We start from the raw sequence: 26,622 nt of genomic DNA, 5'->3' as shown, positions 1-26,622 counted from the left end.
GATCATCTTCATCATTACTATGTATCAGCACTTGTATGCCAGTCACTATGCAAAGCCTATACAACATTCCTTTAGTCCTCATGATCCTATGGAAAGGTATTATTTTTAACTATTTTTTAGGCATGAGGCTCTCAGAGGTTGAGCAGCTGACCCAAAGGCATAGAGCTACAAAGTAGCAGATGTGAGAACTCAAACTGAAGGCTGCCTGGCTCCAAAGTTTGTGCTCCCAACCACAATGGTGCCCTGCCCTGCAGATCCTTTGGAATGTTTGCTCTCATCTGATTTTTCCGAGTAGCGCGTTCAAAGACACTCTACTGCTGTTATTGTTTTCTGCATAGAAAATAAGCACTAACAATTGAAAGCATATTGTTAGGAACAAAACTGAAAAGGTAGTTATTTTGTGGTCCTCCCTACAGAGCATCTATACTACATGCTAAATAGTAGAAATCCTCTTCCATAAATATACACATCTATCCCCAACTTATAGATAGGGGAATGGGGCCCAGAGGGAGGGAGTGGCTTGAAGGACTAGAATGTGGTTGTATAGGGGAGAGACTGCTACACTAGCCTCCACCACCTGTACAGGCAAAAGTGGGCACAGGGGACCTGGTTCAGCCTCCAACCAGCTGTGACTTTAAATAAGGTATTTGAGCTTTCTTGTCTGTTTCCTCCTGTAGGAAGCAAGATGGGAGCGTCATGGTCTCAAAGGTCTCTGCTCCCCTTCTGTGATGCTCACTTCTTGATTCCCTGCTGACCTTGGCCCAAAGACAGGGGCTGTCAGGAGTACTGCAAGGAGGTGGGGCAGCTTTAGGAAGGCTTCCTGGAACTGTTTTACTTAATATATTTGTGCTCCTGCAACCTCATGAGGAGATGGAGACATTAAATAAAGAAACAAATCCTTTCCTTTCATTTTAGACTTCCTAATTTAAGAAAAGAATATTTGTGTAAGTTAAAAAAAAATCCTCCAGTAAGCTTTTGACTCTATCCAAGGGTTCAGCACACAAACGTCTTTGGAGAACAAGAGGTTTGGTCCACATCATAAAAGAAAAGGGACAGAGATGGATGTGTTGTGTAGGGCGTAGAAGCAACAAGCGAGAGAGGAAGAAACACAGTTAGAAAGGCTAAGAAAATACCCATCCATTTCTTTTCAGCCAGGTGAGATCAGTAAAAACCTCCCGTTTCCAAAAGGTATGAACATTTTTATTAAACAGCAATAGGACCTGGAATTAGCTGGAGGCTGGGTACGGTTGCAGGTTGCTTTATACAAGTATCACATTCCTGAAGAAGTGTGAAGTATCACAGTCCTGAAGAAGACTGACGTTCTGCAAACCAGACCCAATTTTAATTGCCATTTAAATGGAAATCAGTGAAAAACTCTTTTAGTAAAGCAAATGACCATCACCAATCTTTTTGGTTCTGTGAACTGTTTTCAGAGGTCAGGTTTGCCTCGAGGTACATCTAGTGTTCTCACCACTCACAGCGTCAGGACTTTATTTACTTTAAAATAAAGTGAGTTAGTTCAATGTGGCATTTTATGAGGTGTGGTCAACGCTGGCCCAGAGGGACACTCACCACGGCGTCGCTGTCATACAGCTCCACCACCACTAAGGGCGGGGAGTCTGCCAGCTCATTCACGTCTCCGTGCAGCACCAAATCATTGAACAGCAGCATCTGGTTCCAGGTAGGAGAGAGGGTCTGGGAGATTATCTGGAAGGAGGGACCAAAGAAAAGCAAAAGTTCATTCAGTTGAGTTGTAGGGGCTCTAAGGTTCATTCATCAAACACTTATACAGGGGAAAGAGAACACAACATCATTGTGATTGCTCGTTCATTCAATATTCAAGTAACTATGTAAACTGAGCAGCTACTATGCACTAAGCAATGCTGGGGAACACAAAGACTCCCGACTGCAGAGGAGCTTATATTCTTAAGTTTCATGAGCAGAGCCTCGACAATGTTTAACACCCTCTTTGAGTCCATATTTTCAGCTCAGTTCTCACAGTAGTGCCAGTGAAAACACTAGCTACTTTTTTGAGCATTTATAGTGTACTGGGCACTGAATTCACAGGCACTGTCTCATTCAACCCTCACAGTAATTCTGGGAGGTAAGTTCAGTTATTTACACACATTTTCCAGATCAGGAAACTGAGGCTCACTTGTCCAGAGCCAGCAAGTGGTAGAGCTGAGATTCCACCTGGACCATCTGGCAGCAAAGCCCAGGCAGTCTGCTAACCTCATCCACTCTCGCCACGTAGATGCTAATATTATCTCCATTTTATGAATGAGAACACTGAGGATTGGAGAGATTCAGTGATTCTTGACTTAGCAGCAAATAAAATTTTGTCATCAAGTATCTTAAAGTTGGGTATTTGACCTAATATTCCTTATGTGGAATTCTACTGTTTTGTGGTTATTGACTGAATTAAATAGATCAAGGTTTTCAAAACCACCCTCACCATTTTGCATGACATCTTTCTTACACTGATAGTAGAAGTGGCTCACAGCCCCCGCCTAGGCCATTTAAGTGGTGCCCTCAGAATGGAGGGCATATTTGGTCTTGCATTTTCTTCTCTGATTGGATGTTTGGAAACCTGCCAATTTCACACAGCCAAAGACTGGAGTTGTTTGCAGGGCAAGAGAACTCTGCACCTGGGCAGAAGCTGTTCCATTAATGCAGGAGACTAGTCCTGGAGAGAGTTCAAAACCACATTTCTTTCTCTTCCAGGCAAATGAGTGATTTCATAGGTGAATGTATCACAGCAGCCACTGGGTCCAGGGGAAGTTTCTGAACTGTGCCTCTGTCTGTCACTGTTCAACCTGGGAGGAAAGTCTGGAGAGAGACCTGGCCTGGACTCCAAAACTCACAGCAAACTGTCATCTCAACATTTTCCATCGAGTCATTTCTAGTCACAGCATTAAGTCATTTGCACTGGGGTCACAAAGGAATATTTTTATTGCTCTTCTTTATGTGGGTCATAAAAATATTGTGCATATTCATGATTTCTTTCTCTTCTTGCTTTTTCACTTTTATAGTATTTTATGTCTGAGACACAACAAGATTTTAAACATTTCAAAGAAAATCTAACTTTTCCAATAGGAAATGAATGGCTTCAACCAACTAATAACAGGAGTTAAGAAGCTGCACTGCAAAGTTACCCTGTGTCAGTGACATCACAAAGAACCATGTGTTTTATGTTGCTTTTCAAAATAGAAATGTGATCTGTCTTGTAGCATGCACTGGACAGTGTGATACCAAAGCAATTTATGATTTTCACAGCATCTTTCCAATAGAAATATTTTGGTATCTTCTTTGGCACTGGGCTGTAAATACCACTTGATAAGATTCCAGAGGTCAGAATTTGTTCATTCACTCATTCGTCATATAAATATAGGATTCAGGACCTACAACGTGCTAGGCACAGCATTAGACACTAACACAGCACTCTGTGCATAGCAGATGCTCAATAGCTATTGGCGTGAATGAGTGTGTATTGACCTGTCCCTGGAGTTGCTCCCATGAGTAAAAGGACAGCATGACCACCTTCAGGAGGTACTAAAAGGTTCACCCAAACAAAAATCCATTCTCTACTTCTCTGCCAAGGTGTCTATGATTCACCTCATTTCTTAAGGGCTTTCTTAAAGAGTTATGCATTAGAACTGAATTAAATGACATTATCTGGAAGTTATGGTAGCACTTAGCTAACATTTTGATGAGGGAGCCAGCTATCATGGACAGAGTATAGCTTTAGAATCAGATAACTCTGGAGTGAAATTCTAGTTTCATTACCTACCCGATGTTGGACTTGGGCACGTTGGAGATTAACCCTCCAAACCTTAGTTTTCCTCACGTAAATGGAGTTAGCACCTACCCTCCGGAGTTATGACCACTGTCCAAGAATAGTAAGTGCTTGGCACACATCGGGTGCTCAATAATTGCTTGTTATCCATCCTACCTGATCCCAGCCCATATTCTTTTATAAATGAGTAAACATTTACTGAACGCCTGCCGCATGGCAGCCTTGGTGCACTGGGGTAAGAGACCATCCATGTCCTCAGGACTAAGCCCCAATCTGGTTGTTGGAAATAGCAGTTTCCATGCTCTACCCTCTAAGATTTCCTCCCCTTCTCCTCTAATGCTCCCTCTTAGCCACTTAGTCCGTTTCCCTCTTTCATGCCAGAAGCCTCGCTCTGCGGGAGCTTTCCTCTCTTTCCTTTGTATTTCAGTCGCAAGATTTCTATGTCCCATGTCCCCAGTGATGTTGGGAATGACTGGATTCCCCTCTTTGAAATATTTCATTCCATTAAGTCACTTTACAAAGCATTGGTTTTCAGGAGCAGCATTCAGAGGCTTTTTCCCCCTGAGCCCTCTGTGGTTCAGGTGAGTGCTACCAGCTGAACAGTGGCACTTGGCTATGACTGCAGGGGCCCAGGTCCAGCTTTCCTCATCATTAAAAATACATAAAGGGGGCATGTCACCTGCAGACAAGTCCCTCTGTGTTAGCGCAGAAGTGAAACAGGAGAGGGAAATTGGTACCCTTTCTTACCAAAATGGAAGTGGAGTGGTTAAGCAAAGTGACTTTGGTTAAGCAAAGGGACCTGGGTTTCCATCTTGGTTCCACCATCTTCTAGCTATATCGTTTCCAAGCCTTACCTGCCTCATCTGTAGAATGAAGACACTACTAACATCCAGCTTTGGGCTGCAGTGAGATGTAGCAAACAATGCATAAAAAAATGCTTAGCACTGCGCCCAGCACGTGGGGAGCTTTTAGTAAATGGCAGCTATTACTATTTTCAAAAATGAGGTACTTGGCTTAAACTTATGGAAACAAAGTCCAGAACTCAACAGAACCTATTTTCCCTTTCAAATAATTATTTGATAAACAAAAGTCATCTGTTCCTTTGAGATATGGATCTAAATCAAATGAAGGTGCTGTATGGAGATACAAAATACAAGGATAATTACACAGCAGACCAAGGATTTCATCCAAATCCTGTACTCCACTCAGGGCCCTGGAACTCCACAGTGTTGTGGCAGGTGGAGGAGGGCTCCGGGGGTCCATCCTATGAGAACTCCCTTGCTGTTGGAAGGAAACCTCAATGACAATAACAACAAGCAGTCACATAGAAGCCTTAGTTTTAAGCAAGGTACTGTCCTGGGTGTTTTATCCTCTGGAAGGAATGTACAAGGTTATCATCCCTATTTCACAGATAAAGAAATTGAGGCACAAGGAGAGGTTTGTTTAAAGTCACACAAGTGATAAATGGAAGAGCGTGGATTTTGACCCAGGCAGTGCAGGTCCAGAATCTATACTCATCATCACCACGCTCCATACTAACTCTCAAAACATAGGAAAGAGAAAGTCATCTGTTATCATTTTTATGCTCAGTCACTGAATGAGGATGAAGTCATCTTCCTGCTGAGGTTTCTCCTGACTTCTCTCCCAGGTAGAACTAACCCTTTCTCTACTTGGCTCTTGTAGGACTCTGTACAACCCTGTACCCTGGGGCTTATCATAGTGCAGTGACTCATGTGTCATGAGGCCTGCATCCATGCCTGGATTGCATATTACACTGGAGCAGAGTCTGGCTCCTCTCATCCTCCAGAGTCCAGCATGTGACCTGGCAAAAAAGCCAGCACCTGACAGGCATTAGGTTCAATGAATGTGAGACTGGTTCACATCACGCTGTCAGTGTGCGAGTCATAAATCAAAATGCAATCTACTCTATCATCCAGGTCATGGGCTTTGCCCTGGAGAACAATGTTAGCCCTCTCAACATCAGCCAATGTCATGGCCAGCATTTATCAATCATTTTATAAACTTAACTATCTGCTTCTTCATGACAGTCCCATTTTAAGATGACAAACCTGAGGTTTAGTGAGTTGCGTTACTTGCCCAAAGACATGCAGGCAGAGAGGAGATGAGCTAGAAAGTAACCTTATGGCACTCTGTGTCTAACCCATGGTGCTTAACTCCCTGAGATGGGCAATTCTTTACTGAGCGTCCCTCTCTTCAAACAGCAAATCAGAGAACAGAATAAATTTTTAGAGAATAGAATCTAATGAGAAAAGCATCCTACTGGATTTTTGCTGATTAGGAATCCTTTTCTCATTTTAGTACTTGTTGTATAGGAAAGGGAGAAAGAGAGGAAACAGGCACAGACTGACACTATAGTTTGCATATTTGTCTTTTCCAAAACTCATGTTGAAATTTAATCCCTAATGTCATGGTATTGAGAGGTGGGGCCTTTAAGAGATGTTTGGGTCATGAAGGATCTGCCTTCACAAATGGATTAATCTATGGATCAATAGGTTGTCATGGGAGAGGAACTGGTAGCTTCAGAAGAAGAGGAAGAGAGGCCTGAGCGAGCATATTAGCATGCTCCGCCCCCTCACCATGTGATGCCCTGCGCTGCCTCGGAACCTGCAGGGTCCCACCAGCAAGAAGGCCCTCACCAGACACAGCTCCTCAACCTTGGACCTCCAGCCTCCATAACTGTAAAAAATAAATTCCTTTTCTTTAGAAATTACCCAGTTTCAGGTATTCTGTTATAAGCATGCTAAATGTATTAAGACAACCCATCTCCCTTAATACTCACAACCTCCATTATGCAGTAGTATTCTCCAGAAGAGGGGGACTGTGAAGCATCGAGATGTTAAAAGCATGCAAAGCTCCCCAGCTGGTGAGTGCAAAGTCTAGAGCATCTTGACCACAAAACTGGCAAATGTTTCTCCCCACTGAGACCCCTCCATGATTGGATCATAAACCTCATGCATGTTGATCTGTGCTGTTTCCTCATTTGCTCCTTCCCCACTGCACATTGCCTTGTGCCTGGCACTTCAGCCTTCTCCTCCTCACTCCTCTTTTTCTCCCAGCCTTCCTTCACCTCAGGGACTTGCATTCTTTGCCCTAGGACAATGATCACAGTGAAACAATAGACCTTCCCCCACGTAAGTCCTTGTGGGCACATATTCCCTTTTCAGTATGAAACATCTACACACCCAGAGATGCAGGTATTTGCAACATGTCCCCATTGTTTCTTTCCTGGGCTCTTCTGTGGGTCAGTTGCAGGCTGCAGGAAAGAAGCAGGCTGTCTTGGTTACCCCGGTTACCTTTGTTGTCTGGCAGTGAGAAAGGAACGTGACTTTGGCAAAAGGGTCTGAAAGTCCATTGCTGTCAGCCGCGATGAGGCTCCGGGCTTGGTACATGTGAGCTCTCAGCTGAAAAACATGCTGTTCTGTGGACAAATCATGGAAGGGGGCAGGTGTTAGTGGGGTTTTCAAGAACAGTGTGTACACATGTGTGTCTGCATGTGATGTCCATCTACGTATCCACAGACAGACAAAAGAAGACCACCAAAAACATCCACCCTCCTCTGAGACAAGAATGGAAGCCCTGAAGAAAAGGAAGAAGTGATATTTACAGGGTACTTTGAACCCAGGCATCTTCACCAGGTTATGTGTCTTATTCTTCACTAAAACCCTGAGAAATAGCACGATCTCCATTTTATAGATGAGGAAAAATGGCACACAACAAGGTTAAAAGACTTTCTAAAGTTTGCATAATTAACCATGCCAGAGCCTAGATTTTATTTCTGATTCTAAAATCTTTTTCTCTTTCTAAAATACCACATTTTACTCTCTAATAATTCTCCTGTTTCTACAGGCATGAGTGTGTGCACATGTGTTCATGTGGGCACGTGTGTGTGTGTGTGTGTGTGTGTGCAAGGGACTGCTCCACATAGTTTTCACTTCAACAAACACAACATATGTCTCAAGTCATCCATTCACTCATTTTCCATTCAGCCAGGGTCATTTTGAGCACCTAGTGCGTACAGTCGTGATCTCTGAGGATTCTGTGGTAACTAAGAGAGTCCCTGCCCTTGGGGAGCTCCTGAGAGAAGGCAGAAGATAAGACAAGCACCCACATCACAGTGGCAGAGGGCCAGGGATAAGTGTTCTGTGAGAATGCTGGCAAGGGACAGGGGGACAAAGGGCAGGAGTGAGCACACCCTGTGCCTGGATAGGAGGCAGAGAGAAGGCCTCAGGTTGGGGCAGCTCAGGGTTCAGTGGGGAAACCTCAAGTAACAGTTGAGTTCATCACAGTCCTTGGTCCATGGTACTTTCTGATCACTGCCCCTTGCAGGGTGCCTCTTGGTTTTTATATTCACTTATCCCTTTTTACTTCTCTACCCACTCCCATTTCCCGCACTCTCCCAAAGCCACTGTGTTCAGTGTGTCTGTTTTTGTGCTGACTTGGGGAGTGGTATACAGAAACTCTTGTGCACTAATATGAATAACTCTACTTAGTTAAAGTAAGGGTACAAATACCCTGTGAATTCCCCCGCCCGCCACAATGCGATCCCTAGACTTACCTCACACAGGTCCATATGGGAACTTGTACATGGCTACGAACCCTTATTAGTGTGTCTTTATTTCCTTATTTGTAAAATGGAGGAAATAATAGTTCCTCATAGGGTTATTGAAGGGAACCGAAAGGCTGAGAATGGTGCCTGGCCCATGGGAAGAACTCTAAAAGTGGGGTGAAGATGCTGGAGTGCTGTTACTCTTGCTCACTGCAATGTGACCTGTGGGGAGCACCTGGAAGCAACCTGCATGTCCATCACTGTGGTAGTGCCCAGGAAAAATGTCAGGGAGTTTGGGAAAGCAGTTAGAGGCAACGGATTAGAGGTACACTTGGCAAAATGGATGGATCTCACGAATCTAAGTGCTTATAAATGAGAAAAAAAAAAAAGCATGAGATAGGAGACACAGTACTATTCATGTAAAATGAGAATATGTGCACACAAAGGAATCATTCATATTTGCCAAAGCACACTCGAAGAAAAAGGGGTAGACCATAGTGGAGGTGGTGCTGCCCTTAGAGCAGAGCCCCTAAAGGTTGGTAACATTTGAGAGGCAGGGATGGAGGTGCCAAGACACTGGAGCAGGATGAGTCAAGACAGGGGCAAAAACACCAGGCTACATGGGGCAAGAATGTAGTCCAGAGTGTCTACAGTCTAGGGACACAGACATCTGTAGTCATATCATGGAGGACCTATGAGGCTTGAACGAGGCAACAAGGAGCTCTTGAAAGTCTGTGCACAGGAGCTGGTGCTAGCAGAGCAAAGCTCCAGGACGATAAAACTGAGTCAAGCTAGCCATGGACAGAAGAGGTGTCGGGGAGGGAAACCAACAGGGAGACAACACTGCCCCCTCTAGGCCAGAAGTTTAAGGGCCAGAGCTTATGCACTGGTAGAGGGGATGGAAATGAGGGGGTGGGACAGATATGACAGTCCTGGGTGCTATAGGCCTTGAGCCCTGATTGGCACGGTGAGGAGGGACAGGAAGGGCAGGGGGTGCCAAAGACAACTCCTTACTATATTATCTTGAGGCTCACACATGTTTCTGTCCCTCCACCCTATGCCACTGTCTGGTTGCATGGGGACCAATATGGAACCTGAGAACATAGCAAACATATCAGACCCACTCTAATCCTGCAAAGGATTTGGAAACTTGAGCCCTGCACACCTCCAGTTAAGTCCGGTATTTGCAGTGGAAGTTCTCCACACTCTGTCAAGGCAGGGGGAACCAGAGAAGTGATTCCTTTGGACTCAATTCTAAGTCCTCCCTCTGTCCCCACTGCCACATACACCAATAAACCCTCACATGACAGGCTGGGCCCTGCTGGCAAGGGAGCCCCTTAAAATGGCAACAGTAAACGATGGAAATGATGCCATCAGCAGATGGCACAGGGATTTCCCGACAGGAGTGTTTCTAGAGATGGCCCACGTGTTCCTTAGCATGCTACATCGTTTGGCAAATTTCTCTGCTGAGAGTGAACTTGGAAATGGTTCACCCGATGAAAATGTTCACCAGCTGCCCCTGAAATGGCTAACCCTGTAATTTAGCAGACCACCCAATGGCAGCCACACAAGCTATGCCCTACACAACTCCAGGGAGCACCATTTACTCAGTGTAGGTTTTCATTTTTCTGAAACCTTGAGTCTTACTAGTTATGTTCCTGGGACTAATCTAGTCACCCTCCTCACACTTTATTGGTACCCCTCTTATGCTATGGCTTGCTTTTTACTTGTGGTTATGAGAGATGTGTCTGTTATCCCCACTTGAGGGCCAGAATCACCTCTCACTCATCTCCATGTCACCCACTAGTTTTTCCACCATGCCTTCCATATATGGGTGCAAACTAATTATTTGCTGAATGGGTATTTTCTGGAGCACAAAATTCTCCAGTAGGTGTGGAAGGCAGCCAAAGCCACCAATGCCAGTGCACGGCAGGAAAAGTTTATTAGGTCACTCTACGAACACACACTGCAGAGGATCAGAAGCATTGGGAAAAGTCTTTCCTCTGAATTGTTAGTAGCTGGGATAGCAATCACATCTAGGTCCTTGGGTCTCTAGAGATAATCTATAAAAATAGGAAGCCAAGTTAGCTTCCTATTTTTTCCTATCAAGTTAATGTGGATGTTTTTTACCCAAAGATGAAAACTCTCTCAAGGTATGGTGGAAGACAGTAGAAAGAAAGTAGGGTTTGGAGACCTTTTATTTTCCCCCATCCTTTACTAGCTGTGTGATCTTGGGCAATTTCTAAGCATCTTTGATACATAACTTTCTTCATCTGTAAGATGAAGAGTCTTCCCAGGGTTGATTTGAGAAATCAATGAGATCTGATGCATCAAGTGTAAGACACAATGCTTGGCATCTGGTATTATGCATTTTCCAAAAAGACAATGCTCTTATGCATTTATATCGAGCATGGAAACCATGAGCTGAACTATTAGATATGTATTTCCAGAACCTTGTATTCTCTGACTATTGAGCAACTTTGACTCCACTGGCAGTCTAGGTTCAACCAACATCAGAGGAGCCTTGGGCCACAGAGGAGACTTGACTGTATAGACAGTTCTCCAATGTTTCCAACACTGGCTCAACCCAAAACTCAACTTCAGCAGAAATGAAGGTAAAACTGCAGGCTGCTTGATCTGAACTCAGCAGCAAGAGATAACATAAATGAAAGTAATTTGGAAGCAGAAAGTCAAATGCAATTGTAATGAATATTTATAATAAAATTCAAAAATGTATTAAAACATAAACATGATGGCACTTACAGAAAATAACTACATAGAAAGGATTCCATAAAGCATGCTGAATTTTAAAAGCAGCCGAGCCAAGAACCAAGCTGGAGAAATATGAGTGAACCTACTGATACCAGTTTCCACTGGGTTACTACTAGGAAATGTGAATATCTGCTGTTGATAGGTAAAAATCCCCATGCCACATGAAAGTAAAATCTGCCTTAATTCCACAGATCATGTAAGCACAAGAACTTACTGACATTCTGACATTTTTTTGTTTAAAACGCAAACTCAACCTACATAATCTGCCTACAAAGAAACTCAAATTACTTCCTCTCTATTAACAGAGAAACATAAGTGTTTATTCCAGATGCGTTTAATGATTTTATTCTTTTTAGATGGGACATTGAAAGGTAAGGTAGAACACTTAGGAACTGCACTAAAGAAGGCCAATAAGTTGGCCCTAAAATAATGTGCAAAAAACTCATGCATGCTGCCCTCCTTATTATCTTTTCAGAAGCCCACCTGAGACCTCGAATGACCCTCTTTGCCCAGTGGGGACCCTACCTTGGTAGAGGAGGTTGGATGGGGGGTGATTGGCGCCAGCCCCTTTGGAGGACGTTTCTGCTTCATAGCCTACTGGCAAGTTGTCCAAGATGGCACTGGCATGCTTGATGGAGCCCAGCCACAGGTACACGTCGACTTTTGCTTGCACAGACCAACCAGCCGGTCGTTTTCCAGGCGGCTGGAGAAAGGTTACAAAAAAGACTGACTTGTTAGGAGGAGATAATTATAGGCGTCCCCTTTTGAGAAAAGAGGTCCTTCCTGGAGACACACCCGGAAGTATGTTCAGAGAGCAGTTCTCAAAAGCTCCTCTTAAATCCAAATAAAAGCAATGTCCTCAGTTGCCTTGATGCACAACTCCAGATCTCCAGAGGAAGATACAGGTTTAGTGGGACCTAAAGCTTAAACCTGCACTGTGATAAGCTCTTCCAAGCTGTGGGTCACTTCAACTTAATAGGTAGTAGGTATGTTTATCACCACCATTTGATAAATGTGGAAACACAGGCTCAGAGAGATAAAGTAAGTTGCCTATGATGCTCAGGTTTTAAGTGACAGACACAAAAGTGAAAAATAAAAGAGAGTCCACATTTAGACTCTAGACTCTGAACCCCATAGCTTGACTATCACTCTGAGCTGAAATCTTCTTCCTGGAACTTCCAACTGTCTGGGGTTCCAACCTGACTTTTTACCTCTTTGCTTCATTTAGAAGAATCCTAGTACTTCTTCCATAAGTCAGGACTCTATGGCTTGGAAGAACCTACCTGGCCTGCCATGCGCTTTCTCCCTGGCTAAACAACTTCACCCCTCCCTCAGGCAGTGTGGTCTCAGATTCCCTTACTGCTCTGCTCTCTCTCTTTTGAATGTGCCCAGATTTGTATTTTTATTTATGTTTGCTTTAATTTCTATGTTTATGTCTGTATTAGTGTGGGTAGTATGAGTATCACAGGAAGTGTGTGCATGTCCACATGTATGTGTGTACATATGCCTGTGTGCACATATGCCTGTGTGTGCATGTAGTTATGTATATGTGTGTATATGCCTGCATGGGGGTGCATGTATTCTCAGAATCTGAAGACAAAATGTAGGCAGTGTGGCTCCTTTATTTTTCAGTCACCAGGATAAAGGTACTCCCTTACCCCTCTAAATAGTCCCAGGCCCCAGTCTTGGCTGTTGCCAGCAAGGCCATCATTCTAAGAGTAACCTATGGCACTTAACTGCTACCTCTCAATATGTTGTCAACCCTTCTTCTAAGTTCCTCTTCCTGGTGTTTCTTAGAATTTCCTGTCAGTAATTTTCTTTTTTTTCTTTTTTTTTTTTTTTAACATCACTTCCTTTCCATTGAGGGTCACAAAATCCTATTATGAAAGGCCACAACTCGCTCTGTCAATTTCCAAGGACCCCATGGAGAGCCTCTGAATCTGAAATTGAACATGGCTGTATGCCTTTCTATTGTGCTCTGCGGGTTCCACAAATGGATTTTGAGCAACTCAGCTTAGCAACTACTACCAGTGCTGCTAGGCCCTTGCTGAGGGAGTGGGGCCAGAAGACTTGGTCCTGGCCCTCCCTCCAGGGCTCACAAAGAGGCCACTCCACTTGGCCACTTAGCTTCACCTACTCAAATGCAAAGAGAGAAAGTGCTGAGGAAGCAGAGAAGTAGCAGCAGTGATTTCCATCCTTCCTTTGAGATTCAAATATTTAGCTGGGCTTTAATGGGCACTTTGGAGTTGGATCCCAGAAAGAGAGGAAAGTGCATGAACAAAGATTTGGGTAATATGAGCTAATATTTAGCAAGTGCTTACTCTGTGCCAGGAATGATGCTAAGAGCTTTCAGGAAAGAAGTCACAACCACTGATCATGAGAGCTAGACAGAGAATGACACAGATGAAGCTGAAGAATCCTGCTTAGTATATGGACGAGCTGGGACTGTATTCTTTAAGCGGTAGGATGCCAGTATTTGTTGAGCTCAAAAAACAAATAAGTTTATTTTGTTGTTGGTAAAGGCAACCACTCTACAACCTGTAATTTACAAAATTATAATAAGACAAATAATCCTTGACTCATCAATTATCTAATAATAATAGCCAAAATGTATTGAGGAATACATTTGTTCAATAAAATTAATATGTATTGAAAGCCTAAGATTATTTTCCTATAATAAAAGCAATCCCTCTGCCATTTGTAGACATCACTAAGACATCGATTCATAAAGAAGGGAATTTTTGTCTGTTGCTTCACTGCCATGTCCCCAGTGCCTAAAAGTGTTCTTGGCACCTAGGAAGCATGTGGTAAATGTATGTTGAGTGAATATCCTTTATTTTCTTTTCTAACAATAATAATATTTAACAGATGTTGAGCAATTATATTGTTTCAGGCCCTGGTCTAATGTTTCTCTCTTCACACCGAATGTTCTATTGCCTGCCAGCTATCACCAAATCATAGGTTATCAGGGTTAGAGCCCAGACTCTCAGTCAATGCTCCTCACACACTGCTATGAGCACATGGATTGCCAGGGCATCTGGTTAAAATGCACACTCAAATTCAGCTGGTCTCTGGGACAGTTTGACAATCTGATTTCTCCTCATGGACACTAATCCTGGGGTCTACAGATCTCAGTTTTAACTATTTGAGTGGCAATGCTCTTAACCTAGTGTGCTACATTGCCCTAAGCAAAGCAAATCTGAGATTCTGCAGGGTTTTCTTTTCTTTTTATCCCCGTCCTGCCCTGCCCCCATAGAGTCTTGCTTTGTCACCCAAGCTGGAGTGATGTGGTGCAATCTCAGCTCACTACAAACTCTGCCTCCTAGGCTCAAGCCATCCTCCCACCTCAGCCTCCCAAGTAGCTTGGACCATGAGCAGGCACACCCCCATACCTGGATAGTTTTTGTATTTATTGATTTTTGGGGGGTAGAGATGGGGTTTCCCCATGTTACCTAGGGTCATCTCAAACTCCTGGACTAAAGCAATCTACCCCCTTCGGCTTCCCGAAGTGCCAGGATTACAGGCAAGAGACACTGAGCCTGGGCCTGTGTTTCTTTTCTTTTCTTCTTCTTTTTTTTTTTTTTGAGACAGAGTCTTGCTCTGTCACCCAGGCTAGAGTACAGTGGTACAATCTCAGCTCACTGTAGCCTCTGCCTCCAGGGTTCAAGTGATTCTCATGTCTTAGCCTCCCAAGTACCTGAGATTGCAGACGCATGCCACCACACCCAGATAATTTTTGGATTTTTAGTAGAGATGGGGTTTCACCATGTTGGCCAGGCTGTTCTTGAACTCCTGACCTCAGGTGATGCACCCACCTCGGCCTCCCAAAGTGCTGGGATTACAGGCGTGAGCCACCATGTCAGGTTGGCCTTGTGTTTCTTAAAGTAAAACAAAACAATGACAAAAAACATCATTCATTTCTACTGCTGCTAAACAACATGTGTGCATTTAAACTCGTGGTTAAAACCAAAGACTCAGCTAACGTCTTGGGAAAATGTTCCATAAAGACCATTGCTGCACTCCTAAAGTTAGCAGCTTGTACATTTTTAAAAAAATATACGCAAGTTGGAATTGCTGGCAAGATGATGCAGAGTGTCTCACTTAAGTATCTAAGTTGGATTCATTCAACATTATTGAGCACCTTCCCAGGTGCTTTCAGGAACAGAATCCCATTTTTAATTTCACGTGTACTTTCAGCCTGGTTACATGTCTGCCCCTGCCTTCCCTCGACTGGGGCTCAGAAAACAATACCCCCAAATGAAGGCCTCAGAAGCAAAAGTGTTTCTCTGACCTTCTCCTGCCCTCCTCTCTTTCAGTCCCATTCGCCCCCAGGTTAGCCATAGAAACTAGAATCTCTCTTCCCTAGTGCAGGTCACAGACACCAGAACCCCATTTCCCAAAAGCCAGCTATAAAACCTAAAAATATGACTCTAACTTTCCCTCTGCCTTTCTATGTAAAAATTGGCCGTAAAGAATTTATCTGACCTACCTTGTCTAACTGTAGCCCATTCCAGAGAGGGTTCTACCCCACACCCAGAAAGAGAGAATGCTATAGACAGGCCAAGAAGTAGCTAGGCAGACAGACCTTGCTGGGTTTCCCAGCTCAGTCCACTAGCATTAGATTATACCATTTTTATTGAATCATATTTCTATATGTCCATCCATACTTTGTTGAGCCTAACCATAAAAATGGATGATTTCCCCCTATTTTTGGATCTTCCTTCTAAAGGCTCCCATCTATTAATGTGTATATTTAATATATACATTAAATAAATTTGTAAGCCTTTTCTCCTATTAATCTACCTTTTGTGAATTGATTTTTCAGCAAAGCTTCAGAGCGACAAGGGAAAGCTCTCCCTTGGCTCCTACACCAGCTTCCCCACTCTCCTGCCTCTGTCATGTGCCCCTGACCGACCACAGCCAGGTATTTCCCTTTGAGAATAGCATGGAAAGGTAGGAAGAAAGAAAACACAACAGAGAAAAACAATTAAGAATACAAAAATATATCAAGAAGCTGTGATCATTCATATATAAATATTGCATGAGACAAAATGCTAAAGTCTCAGTCTCCCCTGTGCCTCCCCGACTTCCCACGGGGTCCTGGTGCAAGACAACCAGCTCAAAAGGAAGAGGAAGCTTGGCAAGTGAGAGAAAAGAGAGAGAGAGGTAGTAACTCACATGAACTGTGTTGGAGTTGGTCAGTATTAGCAAGAGTGAGGTTTGTTTATGTGGTAGAGGTTTTACTCTGTGGCAGGACAGAGAAAGGTGCTTTTTAGCCATCACTTCCTGCTGCATCCTAGGAAAAGCTAGATGGAAACCTGGAACCTGGAGAACAGGAGATGGACTCCCTGTTGTGGAAAGAAGGTAGGATAGGGATGGCAAAGGGAGTGAGAAGGAGTGGACTCAGCACAGAGTTAACCCCAGGAGAAGAGGAAGGTTGAGCGCCACCCTCTGGGCTCTGAGAGCATCTAGCTCCTTCCTTAGGAAGGGTTTCCTTTTGGTGATAAATTTCCATTTCCACATTTCCAGCCCTCAGGAGCACAGTGGGGATAAGACTAAAAGGAAAGGATCCTAAACTTTTGAGTGGTGTGTTGGGCTGAGTTCTGCAAATTCTGTTCCATCATTTTTAGTAGCATTGTGAGTATGTTTAAATTAGAGAAAAAGAAAGATCATGCAACCCAGGACCGCAAAACCTTCATTGCTGTTACTGATCAATCATTATTTAGCCATGTGACACAGATGAGGCACTTTGTTTCTTGTATTAATAGTTCTCAAACAGGGCCTTTAGGAAGAGAAGCTTCCTAAAACTTACAAATACTATTCTGGATGCATAAGCTTGACAAACGTGGGCTTAAAAAGTTAAAGATGTTTCACATAGTACTGGTACCAAAACAGACATATAGACCAATGGAACAGAATAGAGACCTCAGAAATAACACCACACGTCTACAACCATCTGATCTTTGACAGACCTGATAAAAACAAGCAATGGGGAAAGGATCCCCTATTTAATAAATGGTGCTGGGAAAAATGCAGAAAACTGATACTGGACCCCTTCCTTACACTTTATACAAAAATTAACTCAAGATGGATTAAAGACTTAAATGTAAAACCCAAAACCATAAAAACCCTAGAGGAAAACCTAGGCAATACCATTCAGGTCATAGGCATGAGCAAATATTTTATGATGAAATCACCAAAAGCAACTGCAACCAATGCAGAAATAGACAAATGAGGTCTAATTAAACTAAAGAGCTTCTACAAAGCAAAAGAAACTATCAGAGCGAATGGGTAATCTACAGAATGGGATAAAATGTTTGCAATCTATCCATCTGACAAAGGGCTAATATCCAGAATCTACAAAGAGCTTAAACAAATTTACAAGAAAAAATCAAACAACCCCATCAAAAAGTGGGCAAATGACATAAACGGACACTTCTCAAAAGAAGACATTTATGCAGCCAACAAACATGAAAAAAGCTTAACATCACTGAAGTTTAAAATTCAAAACCACAATGAGATACCATCTCACACCAGTCAGAAAGGCAATTATAAAAAAGTCAAGAAACAACAGATGCTGTCAAGGCTGTGGAGAAATAGGAACACTGTTGGTGGAAGTGTCAATTAGTTCAACCATTGTGGAAGACAGTGTGGTGATTCCTCAAGGATCTAGAACCAGAAATACCATTTGACCCAGCAATCCCACTACTGGCTATACACCCAAAGGATTATAAATCATTCTACTATAAAGAGATATGCACAGTATGTTTACTGCGGCACTGTTCACAATAGTAAAGACACGGAACTAACCCAAATGCTCATCGATGATAGACTGGATAAAGAATATGTGGCACATATACACCATGGAATACTATGCAGCCATAAAAAAAAATGAGATCATGTCCTTTGCAGGGGTATGGATGAAGCTGGAAGCCATCATTCTCAGCAAGCTAACACAGGAACAGAAAACCAAACACTGCATGTTCTCATTCATAAGTGGGAGTTGAACAATGAGAACACATGGACATAGGGAGGAGAACATCACACACCAAGGCCTGTCAGGGGGTGGGGGACAAGGGGAGGGAGGCCATTAGAACAAATACCTAATGCACGCAGGGCTTAAAACCTAGGTGACAGGTCGATAGGTGCGGCAAACCACCATGGCACACGTTAACCTATGTAATGAATCTGTACATTATACACATGTATCCCGGAACTTAAAGTAAAATAAAATATAAAAAAAGTTAAAGATGTTTCCCAACTGCAGAACTTCTTGGAACCTTCCACTGGTTAATGGGCACTGTGAAACTGCAAGAGTTTCCAAGGTTACAACTGCAACTTCTTAAAAGCATTTGAACATGGAACATTTACAGAGCCACTCAAAGAACAGTAGCTCCACAGAATAAAGCTTGAGGAAACTTTGGCTTAGAGAGTATAGAGATTTATATTCTATGTTCCCCCCCAGCCCCCGCCCACCTTCACTTCCTACTTCCCAGCTAAAAAATTGGAGTGAGTGGCAGATGAGGGAATACTCAGTGTCCCTGGTGCTGCCTTTGTTTTTTCTGGTCTTGCCCATTCAGTGAAGAGAAAGGGGCATGAAGAGAGATGGTGGGTGAGAAGGGACTTAAAGTCAGGAGTGAAAATCAAAACAGAAATGAAAATTGTCTTACTGAATCATCTTATCAAGATATTTTATCAAATTCATATGACTGGATTCAACAAGATCCAGAAAGCTGCTGCCCAGAGCAATTCCAATGGCAGAAGGAAAATACAAATAAAGAAATAAGCTAAGGCCTACAGAAGAAGATAATATTCAGATGATGAATGCTCCACGGCAAAAGTTCTGCATTTTCAACTCTTCTAACCTCTGACTTTATTTGACAGCTGTTCTTTGTTCTAATTTTAAATAGTGCCAGGATACATCAAAATATTTAGAAGTGAGTAACTTTATACCACCTTTCTAGTATTTTTAGCACAGGGCCTTCTGAAGTGATTTGCTATTTTTAAGATAAATATTTCTTGCCTCCTTAGCATTCTTTGAATGGAGAAAGTGAAAGAAAATTCTTGATAATTGTGGTGAATGACTTGGGTGGAAAACTTTGTTTTTCAGTTATAGTTTTACTGGAGTGGGTTTAAAAGCCATTTTAGGCCAGGCACAATGGCTCACATCTATAATCTCAGTGCTTTGGGAGTCCAAGGAAGGCAGAAGAATTACTTGAGGCCAGGAGTTTGAGATAAGCCTGGGTTACTTAGTAAGATCCCATCTCTATGAGAAATAAAAATTAGCCAGATGTGGTGGCACATCCCTGTAGACCTAGTTATTCAGGAGGCTGAGGTGAGAGGATTGCTTGAGCCTAGAAGTTCAAGGCTACAGTGAGCTGTGATTTTACCACTGCACCCCAGACTTGGCAACAGAGTAAGATGCTGTCTCTAAAACAAAATCATTTTACATACATGACAGAAAATAACACAGAGAGCCTCAAACAACTCGCTGGATATGAGGGGGACGTAATTACAGCAACGTCCTCTGGGAATGTGGATGTCTAGTTGTTCGAATGCTAGCATTTATTGAGTGATTATTCTGTGAGGCACAACTACATGTTATTTACTTGCATTTATTCACTTGTTCCTCACAATAATCTCCATTTCATGAATGAAAAATAGGATGAACATTTTTTATCCGTTTGAAGGTTGAAGAATATTAAGTTGCCCAAGGTCATACAACTAGTATATATTGGCTCTGGAATTCTGTTATGGGTTTAATTGTGGTACCACAAAATTTATATGTTGAAGTTCTAACCCCCAAAACCCAAAATATGACTTTATTTGGAAGTAGGGTCAATGTAGACATAATTAGTTAAGTTAAAATTACATTGTACTGCAGTAGGGTAGGTCCCTAATCCCATATGACTGGAGTCATAAAAAGAAGGTCAGATGAAGGGATAGACACAGAGGAAGAATGTCATATGGAGATTGGCGCCATTCTAGTAAAAGCCGTGCAACCAACCAGAAGCTAGAGGAGAGGCCTGGAACATGTTCCTCCCTAACACCTTCAAGGGAACATAGCCCTGCCAACACCTTGACCTAGGACTTCTAACCTTTAGAACCATGAGATAATACGTTTCTGTTGTTTAAGCCAGTCAGTTTATGCTACTTTGTTACAGTAGCCCTAGTGATCTCATACAAATTCCAGCCCAAATTCACCTTATTTCAAAGCCCATGCTTTAAACCATTATCCCACACTGCCTCTCATGCTTAATAGGGCCCTTCTGTCTGCACCATTGAACGATCACATCTACAGTAAACTCTTGAGATTGGACGGCACTTAGAGGCTATTTAATTTAGCTGCCTGCTGCCATGTTTGTATCAAATAGTTGCCTAGGGTGTGCTAACACCTCTAAGGATGAGGAATGCATTATGGACTTCCATTTAGGAGACTATTTCCTTGTAATGTCTTTGTAGGGCCTGATTTTTACCTGCTGGGTCTCTCTCTCCCCTATACCTCCCCTCCATCTATGTACTAGCTCCTAAAACACTGAAACTACTCTCTCGTGCTGTCAAATCTTCTCAGCTAAGAATTGCTATCTCTTTACCTGTTCCTCTATGGCATGCTTTTGAACCTTTTCTCCCTCCTTGAGTTAGTAAAGGAATGATTATTATATAGCAAGAAACCAGAACTGATATTGGGAGGACAGTCAACTATGGGTTAGGAAAAGTTAATCAGTTAATTTGTACTCTTGTCAGCTGCTGGTGGGGGTAAAGACTTTGGACACATTTTCCTCTTATTCATTGATTTCTACTTACTGGGATAAAAATGTATTTGTAGGGGAGGTAAAATACCCAGGGCCTCCAAGCAAAGCTCAAATCTTGAGTTAGAGACAGTAGAATCTGTCCAGAGATACACGTCTTTAAGGGCCCACCCAGAAGGCATCTGGGGACTCTGTCTTGATGAAGAGTGAGGGACCCTCAAGTGGAAAATTTTATATTTTTACAATTTAAAGTCACAAGGAATCCTGAACTAGCTGTTCTGTCCTTCTTATAGTTTTCTTTGAAGCTATTTTAAAATACAGATTAACTCATGTGAGAAGATGCCATGGACAAATTACACAAGTGAAAAGATAGTGAGGAAACTGATAGAAAAACGTTTATTCTAAGAAATCATAGATAACACAAACAAATGCAAATACCTCCAATGCTCATGGATTGGAAGAATCAATATCATGAAAATAAACATACTTCCCCAAACAATCAACAGATTCAATGCCCTTCCTATCAAAATACCCACATCATTTTTTGCAGAATTAGAAAAAACTATCCTAAAATTCATACAGAGCCAAAAGAGAGCCCAAATTGCCAAAGCAATCCTAAGCAAAAAGAACAAATCTAGAGGCATCACATTACCTAACTTCAAATTATACAAGGCTATAGTTACCAAAACAACATGGTACTGGTATAAAATAGATATATAGGCCAGTAGAATAGAATAGAGAACCTAGAAATGAAGTCAAATATTTATAACCAATTGATCTTCAGCAAAGCATACAAAAACACAAATTGGAGAAAGGATGCCTTATCAATAAATGGTACTGGGGAAACAAGATAGCCACATGTAGAAGAATGAACCTGGATCTCTATATCTTTTTGTTTGTTTGTTTGTTTTGTTTTTTTGAGACGGAGTCTCGCTCTGTCACCCAGGCTGGAGTGCAGTGGCATGATCTCGGCTCACTGTAAGCTCCGCCTCCCGGGTTCACGCCATTCTCCGGCCTCAGCCTCCCAAGTAGCTGGGACTACAGGCGCCCGCCACCACGCCCGGCTACTTTTTCTTATTTTTTAGTAGAGACGGGATTTCACTGTGTTAGCCAGGATGGTCTCGATCTCCTGACCTCGTGATCCGCCCGTCTCAGCCTCCCAAAGTGCTGGGATTATAGGCTTGAGCCACCGCGCCCGGCCTGGATCTCTATTTCTCACCAGATACAAAAAATTAACTCAAGATGGATTAAAGACTTAAATCTGAGACCTGAAACCATAAAACCTCTAGAAGAAAACCTAGAAAAAAACTCTTCTGGCAAAGAATTTATGACTAAGACACCAAAAACAAATGCAAAATAAAAATAAAAATAAAAATAAATGACACCTAATTAAACTAAAAAGCTTCTGCACAGCCAAAGAATCATCAGAGTAAACAGAAACCTACAGAATGGAAGGAAAGATTTGCAAATTATGCGTCCTATAAAGGACTAATATCCAGAATCTACAAGGAACTCAAACAAATCAACATGAAAAAAATAATTCCATTAAAAAGTGGGTAAAAGACATGAATAAATATCTCCCCAAAGAAGATATACAAATGGCCAAGAAACATATGAAAAAAATGCTGAGCATCACTAATCATCAGGGAAATGCAAATTAAAACAATGATTGAGATACCACATTACCCCAGCCAGAATGGCCATTATTAAAAAGTCAAAAAACAGTAGATGTTGGCATGGATGCAGCTAAAAAGGAATGCTTTTATACTGCTGATGGGACTGTAAATTAGCACAACCTCTATGGAAAACAGTATAGAGATTTCCCAAAGAACTAAAAGTAGATCTAGCATTCAACCCAGCAAGCCCACTACCCACTACTGGGTATCTACCCAAAGAAAAAGTTTAAAAAGGTACCAGCATGTATATGTTGTGGCACAATTCAAAATTGCAAAGGTATGGAATCAACAACCTAAGTGTCCATCACCTGACGACTGGATTAAGAAAATGTGATATATATACACCATAGAATACTACTCAGCCATAAAAAAAAGAATGAAATAATGTCTTTTGCAGCAACTTGAATAGAGCTGGAGGCCATTATTTATTCTAAGTAACTCAAGAATGGAAAACCAAATACTGTATGTTCTCACTTATATGCAGGAACTAAGCTATGGGTATGAAAAGTCATACAGAATGGTATAATGGACACTGAAAACTCAGAAAGGGGGAGGGTAGGATGGGGATGAGGGACAAAAAACTACCTATTCATACATTGTACACTACTCAGGTGACAGTTGCACTGAAATTCTGGATTTCACCACTATTCAACTTATCCATGTAATCACAAACCACTTGTACTCCTAAAGCTATTGAAATTGAAAAAAAAAAAAAATGGCCAGGAACAGTGGCTCATGCTTGTAATCCCAGCACTCGGGGAGGCTGAGGCAGGTGGATCACGAGGTCAGGAATTTGAGACCAGCCTGGCCAACATAGTGAAACCCCATCTCTACTAAAAATACAAAAAATTAGCTGGGCTTGGTGGCGGGCATCTGTAATCCCAGCTCCTTGGAAGGCTGAGGCAGGAGAACACTTGAATCTGGGAGGCAGAGGTTGCAGTGAGCCGAGGTCACACCACTGCACTCCAGTCCTGGTGACAGTGCAAGACACCATCATCTCGGGGAGGAAAAAAAAAAACCCTTAAGGTTAATTGTTATTACTACTAGCAATCAAAAAGGTAAAAATTAAAGTAACCCATTAGATTAAAAAAGAAACTTACGTGTGTCTGGTGATGTAACAGTTAAAAAATTTGAAAGAATTCCACCTAAAAGTGGTCTACTGAATTGCAATTTGAACCAAGAGACACCAAGGTGTTTTAGTTATCCTCCTACCTTTGAAAGCACTGGGGAACGGTGAGAGCCATGGACACACACTAGAAAGTCTGAGCCACCCTAGAGAAACAGAAATCTCCCTTCTTTTAGTTACAATACTGCACACTTACTTTGAGGAAGTGAGTTTTGATCTTGCCGCAGTGTTTGCCCATCTGCCCTGTGACCGGGGAATAGAGGAGGTCTTTGGAGGCGATGCGGGCGTAGGCCACTCTCCTGTTGTTGCTGAGCATCCAGATGAAAACATCAGGGATGGTGTGCTGGGGCTGTAGGAGTGGGATTTGAAAGGTTGGTACCGAACAAATGCACTTGCAGAGTTCTGCTATCCTGAAACAGTCCCTCTTCAACAAAACAAATGCTGTGACTGACACCATCTAGGCACTGAAACATCTATGCCATCAGGCAAATTAAGCGCAGTTTCCTAGAGAAGAGAAAGCCTTATTTAGGTCATGAATTAAAAGTGCATACAGCCGGGTGTGCTGGCTCACACCTGTAATCCCAGCACTTTGGGAGGCTGAGGTGGGTGGATCATGAGGTCAGGAGTTCGAGACCATCCTGGCCAATGTGGTGAAACCACGTCTCTACTAAAAATACAAAAATTAGCCAGGGGTAGTGGCACTCGCCTATAGTTTCAGCTACCCAGGAGGCTGAGGCAGAAGAATCGCTTGAACCCAGGAGGCGGAGGAGGTTGCAGTGAGCCAAGATCATGCCATTGCACTCCAGCCTGGGCAACAGAGTGAGACTCCATCTCAAAAAATAAAAAATAAAAAAAGTGCATACAAACCCACATGTCAAACTGCCCATATGAGAACATGCAAGTCGGACCTGTGATCTGGCATCTTTGGTAGCCTACTTTTCTCCATCTGCAGGACAAACACTTTTGCACAACTTCCCATGGATTTTTTCCAGTCTTGTAATAATGATTTAGTTTTAAGCACTCCTCAGAGCCAGATAACATTTCCAGAATATTCAAATGAAACAACAAAAACAAAAATCTATGCATGTCTTTGAATGACTTTACTTACACTTGCTCTTAGGCAAGTATTTCTGCAAGGAACTGTGTACCTATAATATGATTGCAAAATATTTTATTTCCATTTTAAGTGGTTATTCAGCAGGAACTCAGCTAAATTGCATAGGAAATTAGATTTTAAAGTTGAATTAATCAAGATAGAAAGAGTAGAATTCCATGCCAAGTGGCCCATTAGGTTGTAAATGTTTGAAATGCACATTTCTGAACAAACAAAACTCTCAAAACAAAAAGAGGTATATTGTTATAAACAAGGCTTTGACATTCCTGGACTGGAAGCAGATGCTCTGTGTTTCCAATCCCTAGTGATCGGGTGTAACTAATCCCCGAAGAGGGCATCCCTTCTCTCTTCTGAGTGCTTATTCAAATTCCTATGTCTACTGACTGCTTGTCTCACCGAGTAATATGCCGCCAGGGAATGACTGATTTGCAATAAGAACTGCAATTTTCAAGAAAAACAGAAACAGTAAATCTCTCTCCCTGAAATCTTTCCACAAAAAAAAACCCTGTTTTAGAAGTTTCTACACATTTGCAGGCTTCAAGAACGAATGTCAGTATCTGACAGATGCAAATATGAGGGCTCTTTTTAAACAGGTCATTCTAGAAGTCACCAGAAGACACTGTTTACAACTAACTTTAAAACGAGAAGCTGCCGTGCCCTTTACTGGGCACGAATTTAAATCCTTTTATAGTTGAAAACCTATCAAAGTTCCCGGTGCGTATGTTGACTTCACCCAAGCCCATTAGCAAATGTGCCTTTTACTTTGCTGAATGCTCAGGTTTTGTTTTTTAAAAAAATCAATAAAGCTGTACATTTTTGGTTTAATTTAAAAATCTCTTCTCTAAACTAGGAGTGCCTGCGCAGCCCACTAGGGCTGGGGAGAAAAACATTGATTCGTATTTCACCCGTACCAACCATTCAAACCTCCTTGGAAGACATTCAGTCTAACCTTCCAAATGAGGTTTGCCTTTAGAGTCAATTACCTCGTCAACAAGAAAGCGGATTTTTTCCACAAAGTTTTGGGCTTCGTGAATCATTTCATCAAGAGGTAACTTTTTCTTCTGCTGCTGAATGATCCCCTTGGCCTCCTTGCGCATTGCTTCCTAAAACAAGACAAGAGTCAGTGTAGGTCTTTCTAGAGATCTGGACAAGAAGAAGCATCCTGTTGCTGAAGAGGCCTGAAGGTCCTGGTGAGCTCCACACTGAGCCACTCACGTGGACTGTTCCAGGGTCTGCCGCCGTGCACGCTGCCCCCTTAGTGGAAACTTCACAGGATTATGGAGGCAGTAATATCATCTCACCTCCGCTTGACAGATGAGAAGCTGAGGTCCAGAAAGGCCACAGGCTTATCAAGGTTACATGGCTTATTAACCAGCACCTGAATCTAAGTTGATATGGTTTGGCTGTGTCCCACCCAAATTTCATCTTGAACTGTAATTCCCATAATCCCCACATATCATGGGAGGGACCTGGTGGGAGGTAATTTAATCATGGAGGCATTTACCCTCATGCTGTTCTCGTGATAGTAAGGTTCTCATGATATCTGATGGTTTTATAAGAAGCTTTTCTCCCTTTTGCTTGGCACTTCTCTTGCCTGCCACCATGTAAGACATGATTTGCTCCTTCTTGCCTTCCACCATGACTGGCGGCCACCATGGCCTCCTAGCCATGTGGAACTGTGCGTCAATTAAACCTCTTTCCTTTATAATTACCCAGTCTTGGGTATGTCTTTATTAGCAGTGTGAGAACAGAGGCTTTCTGATATTTAACAACAACAACTACGATAATAGCAGCCTAAGGTGTACTGAGATGTTCCTCTGTG

At 42.4% G+C, this 26,622-nt stretch overlaps 1 protein-coding gene across 5 annotated transcripts in view; it reads right to left on the bottom strand.

Moving 5' to 3' along the window:
- Window positions 1-26,622, bottom strand: part of FER1L6 (fer-1 like family member 6) — a 213,970-nt gene that overhangs the window by 74,221 nt on the left and 113,127 nt on the right. For all 5 annotated transcript variants that reach the window (XR_013397421.1, XM_077944009.1, XM_077944008.1 and 2 more), the window contains 5 exons: window positions 25,784-25,903; window positions 23,883-24,035; window positions 11,661-11,838; window positions 7,111-7,235; window positions 1,573-1,707 (listed from right to left, as the gene is read on the bottom strand). Coding sequence is in view for 4 of the 5 variants with exons in the window: in XM_077944009.1 (XP_077800135.1) it covers window positions 1,573-1,707; window positions 7,111-7,235; window positions 11,661-11,838; window positions 23,883-24,035; window positions 25,784-25,903 (711 nt within the window). In the remaining variant the exon portion in view is untranslated. The remainder of the gene's footprint in view (window positions 1-1,572; window positions 1,708-7,110; window positions 7,236-11,660; window positions 11,839-23,882; window positions 24,036-25,783; window positions 25,904-26,622) is intronic.

The sequence above is a fragment of the Macaca mulatta genome, chromosome 8, assembly GCF_049350105.2.
Source record: "Macaca mulatta isolate MMU2019108-1 chromosome 8, T2T-MMU8v2.0, whole genome shotgun sequence".
Taxonomy (NCBI): Eukaryota; Metazoa; Chordata; class Mammalia; order Primates; family Cercopithecidae; genus Macaca; species Macaca mulatta.
Note: the sequence above shows the minus strand (reverse complement) of the source record. Positions and strands in the feature narration are given on the sequence as shown.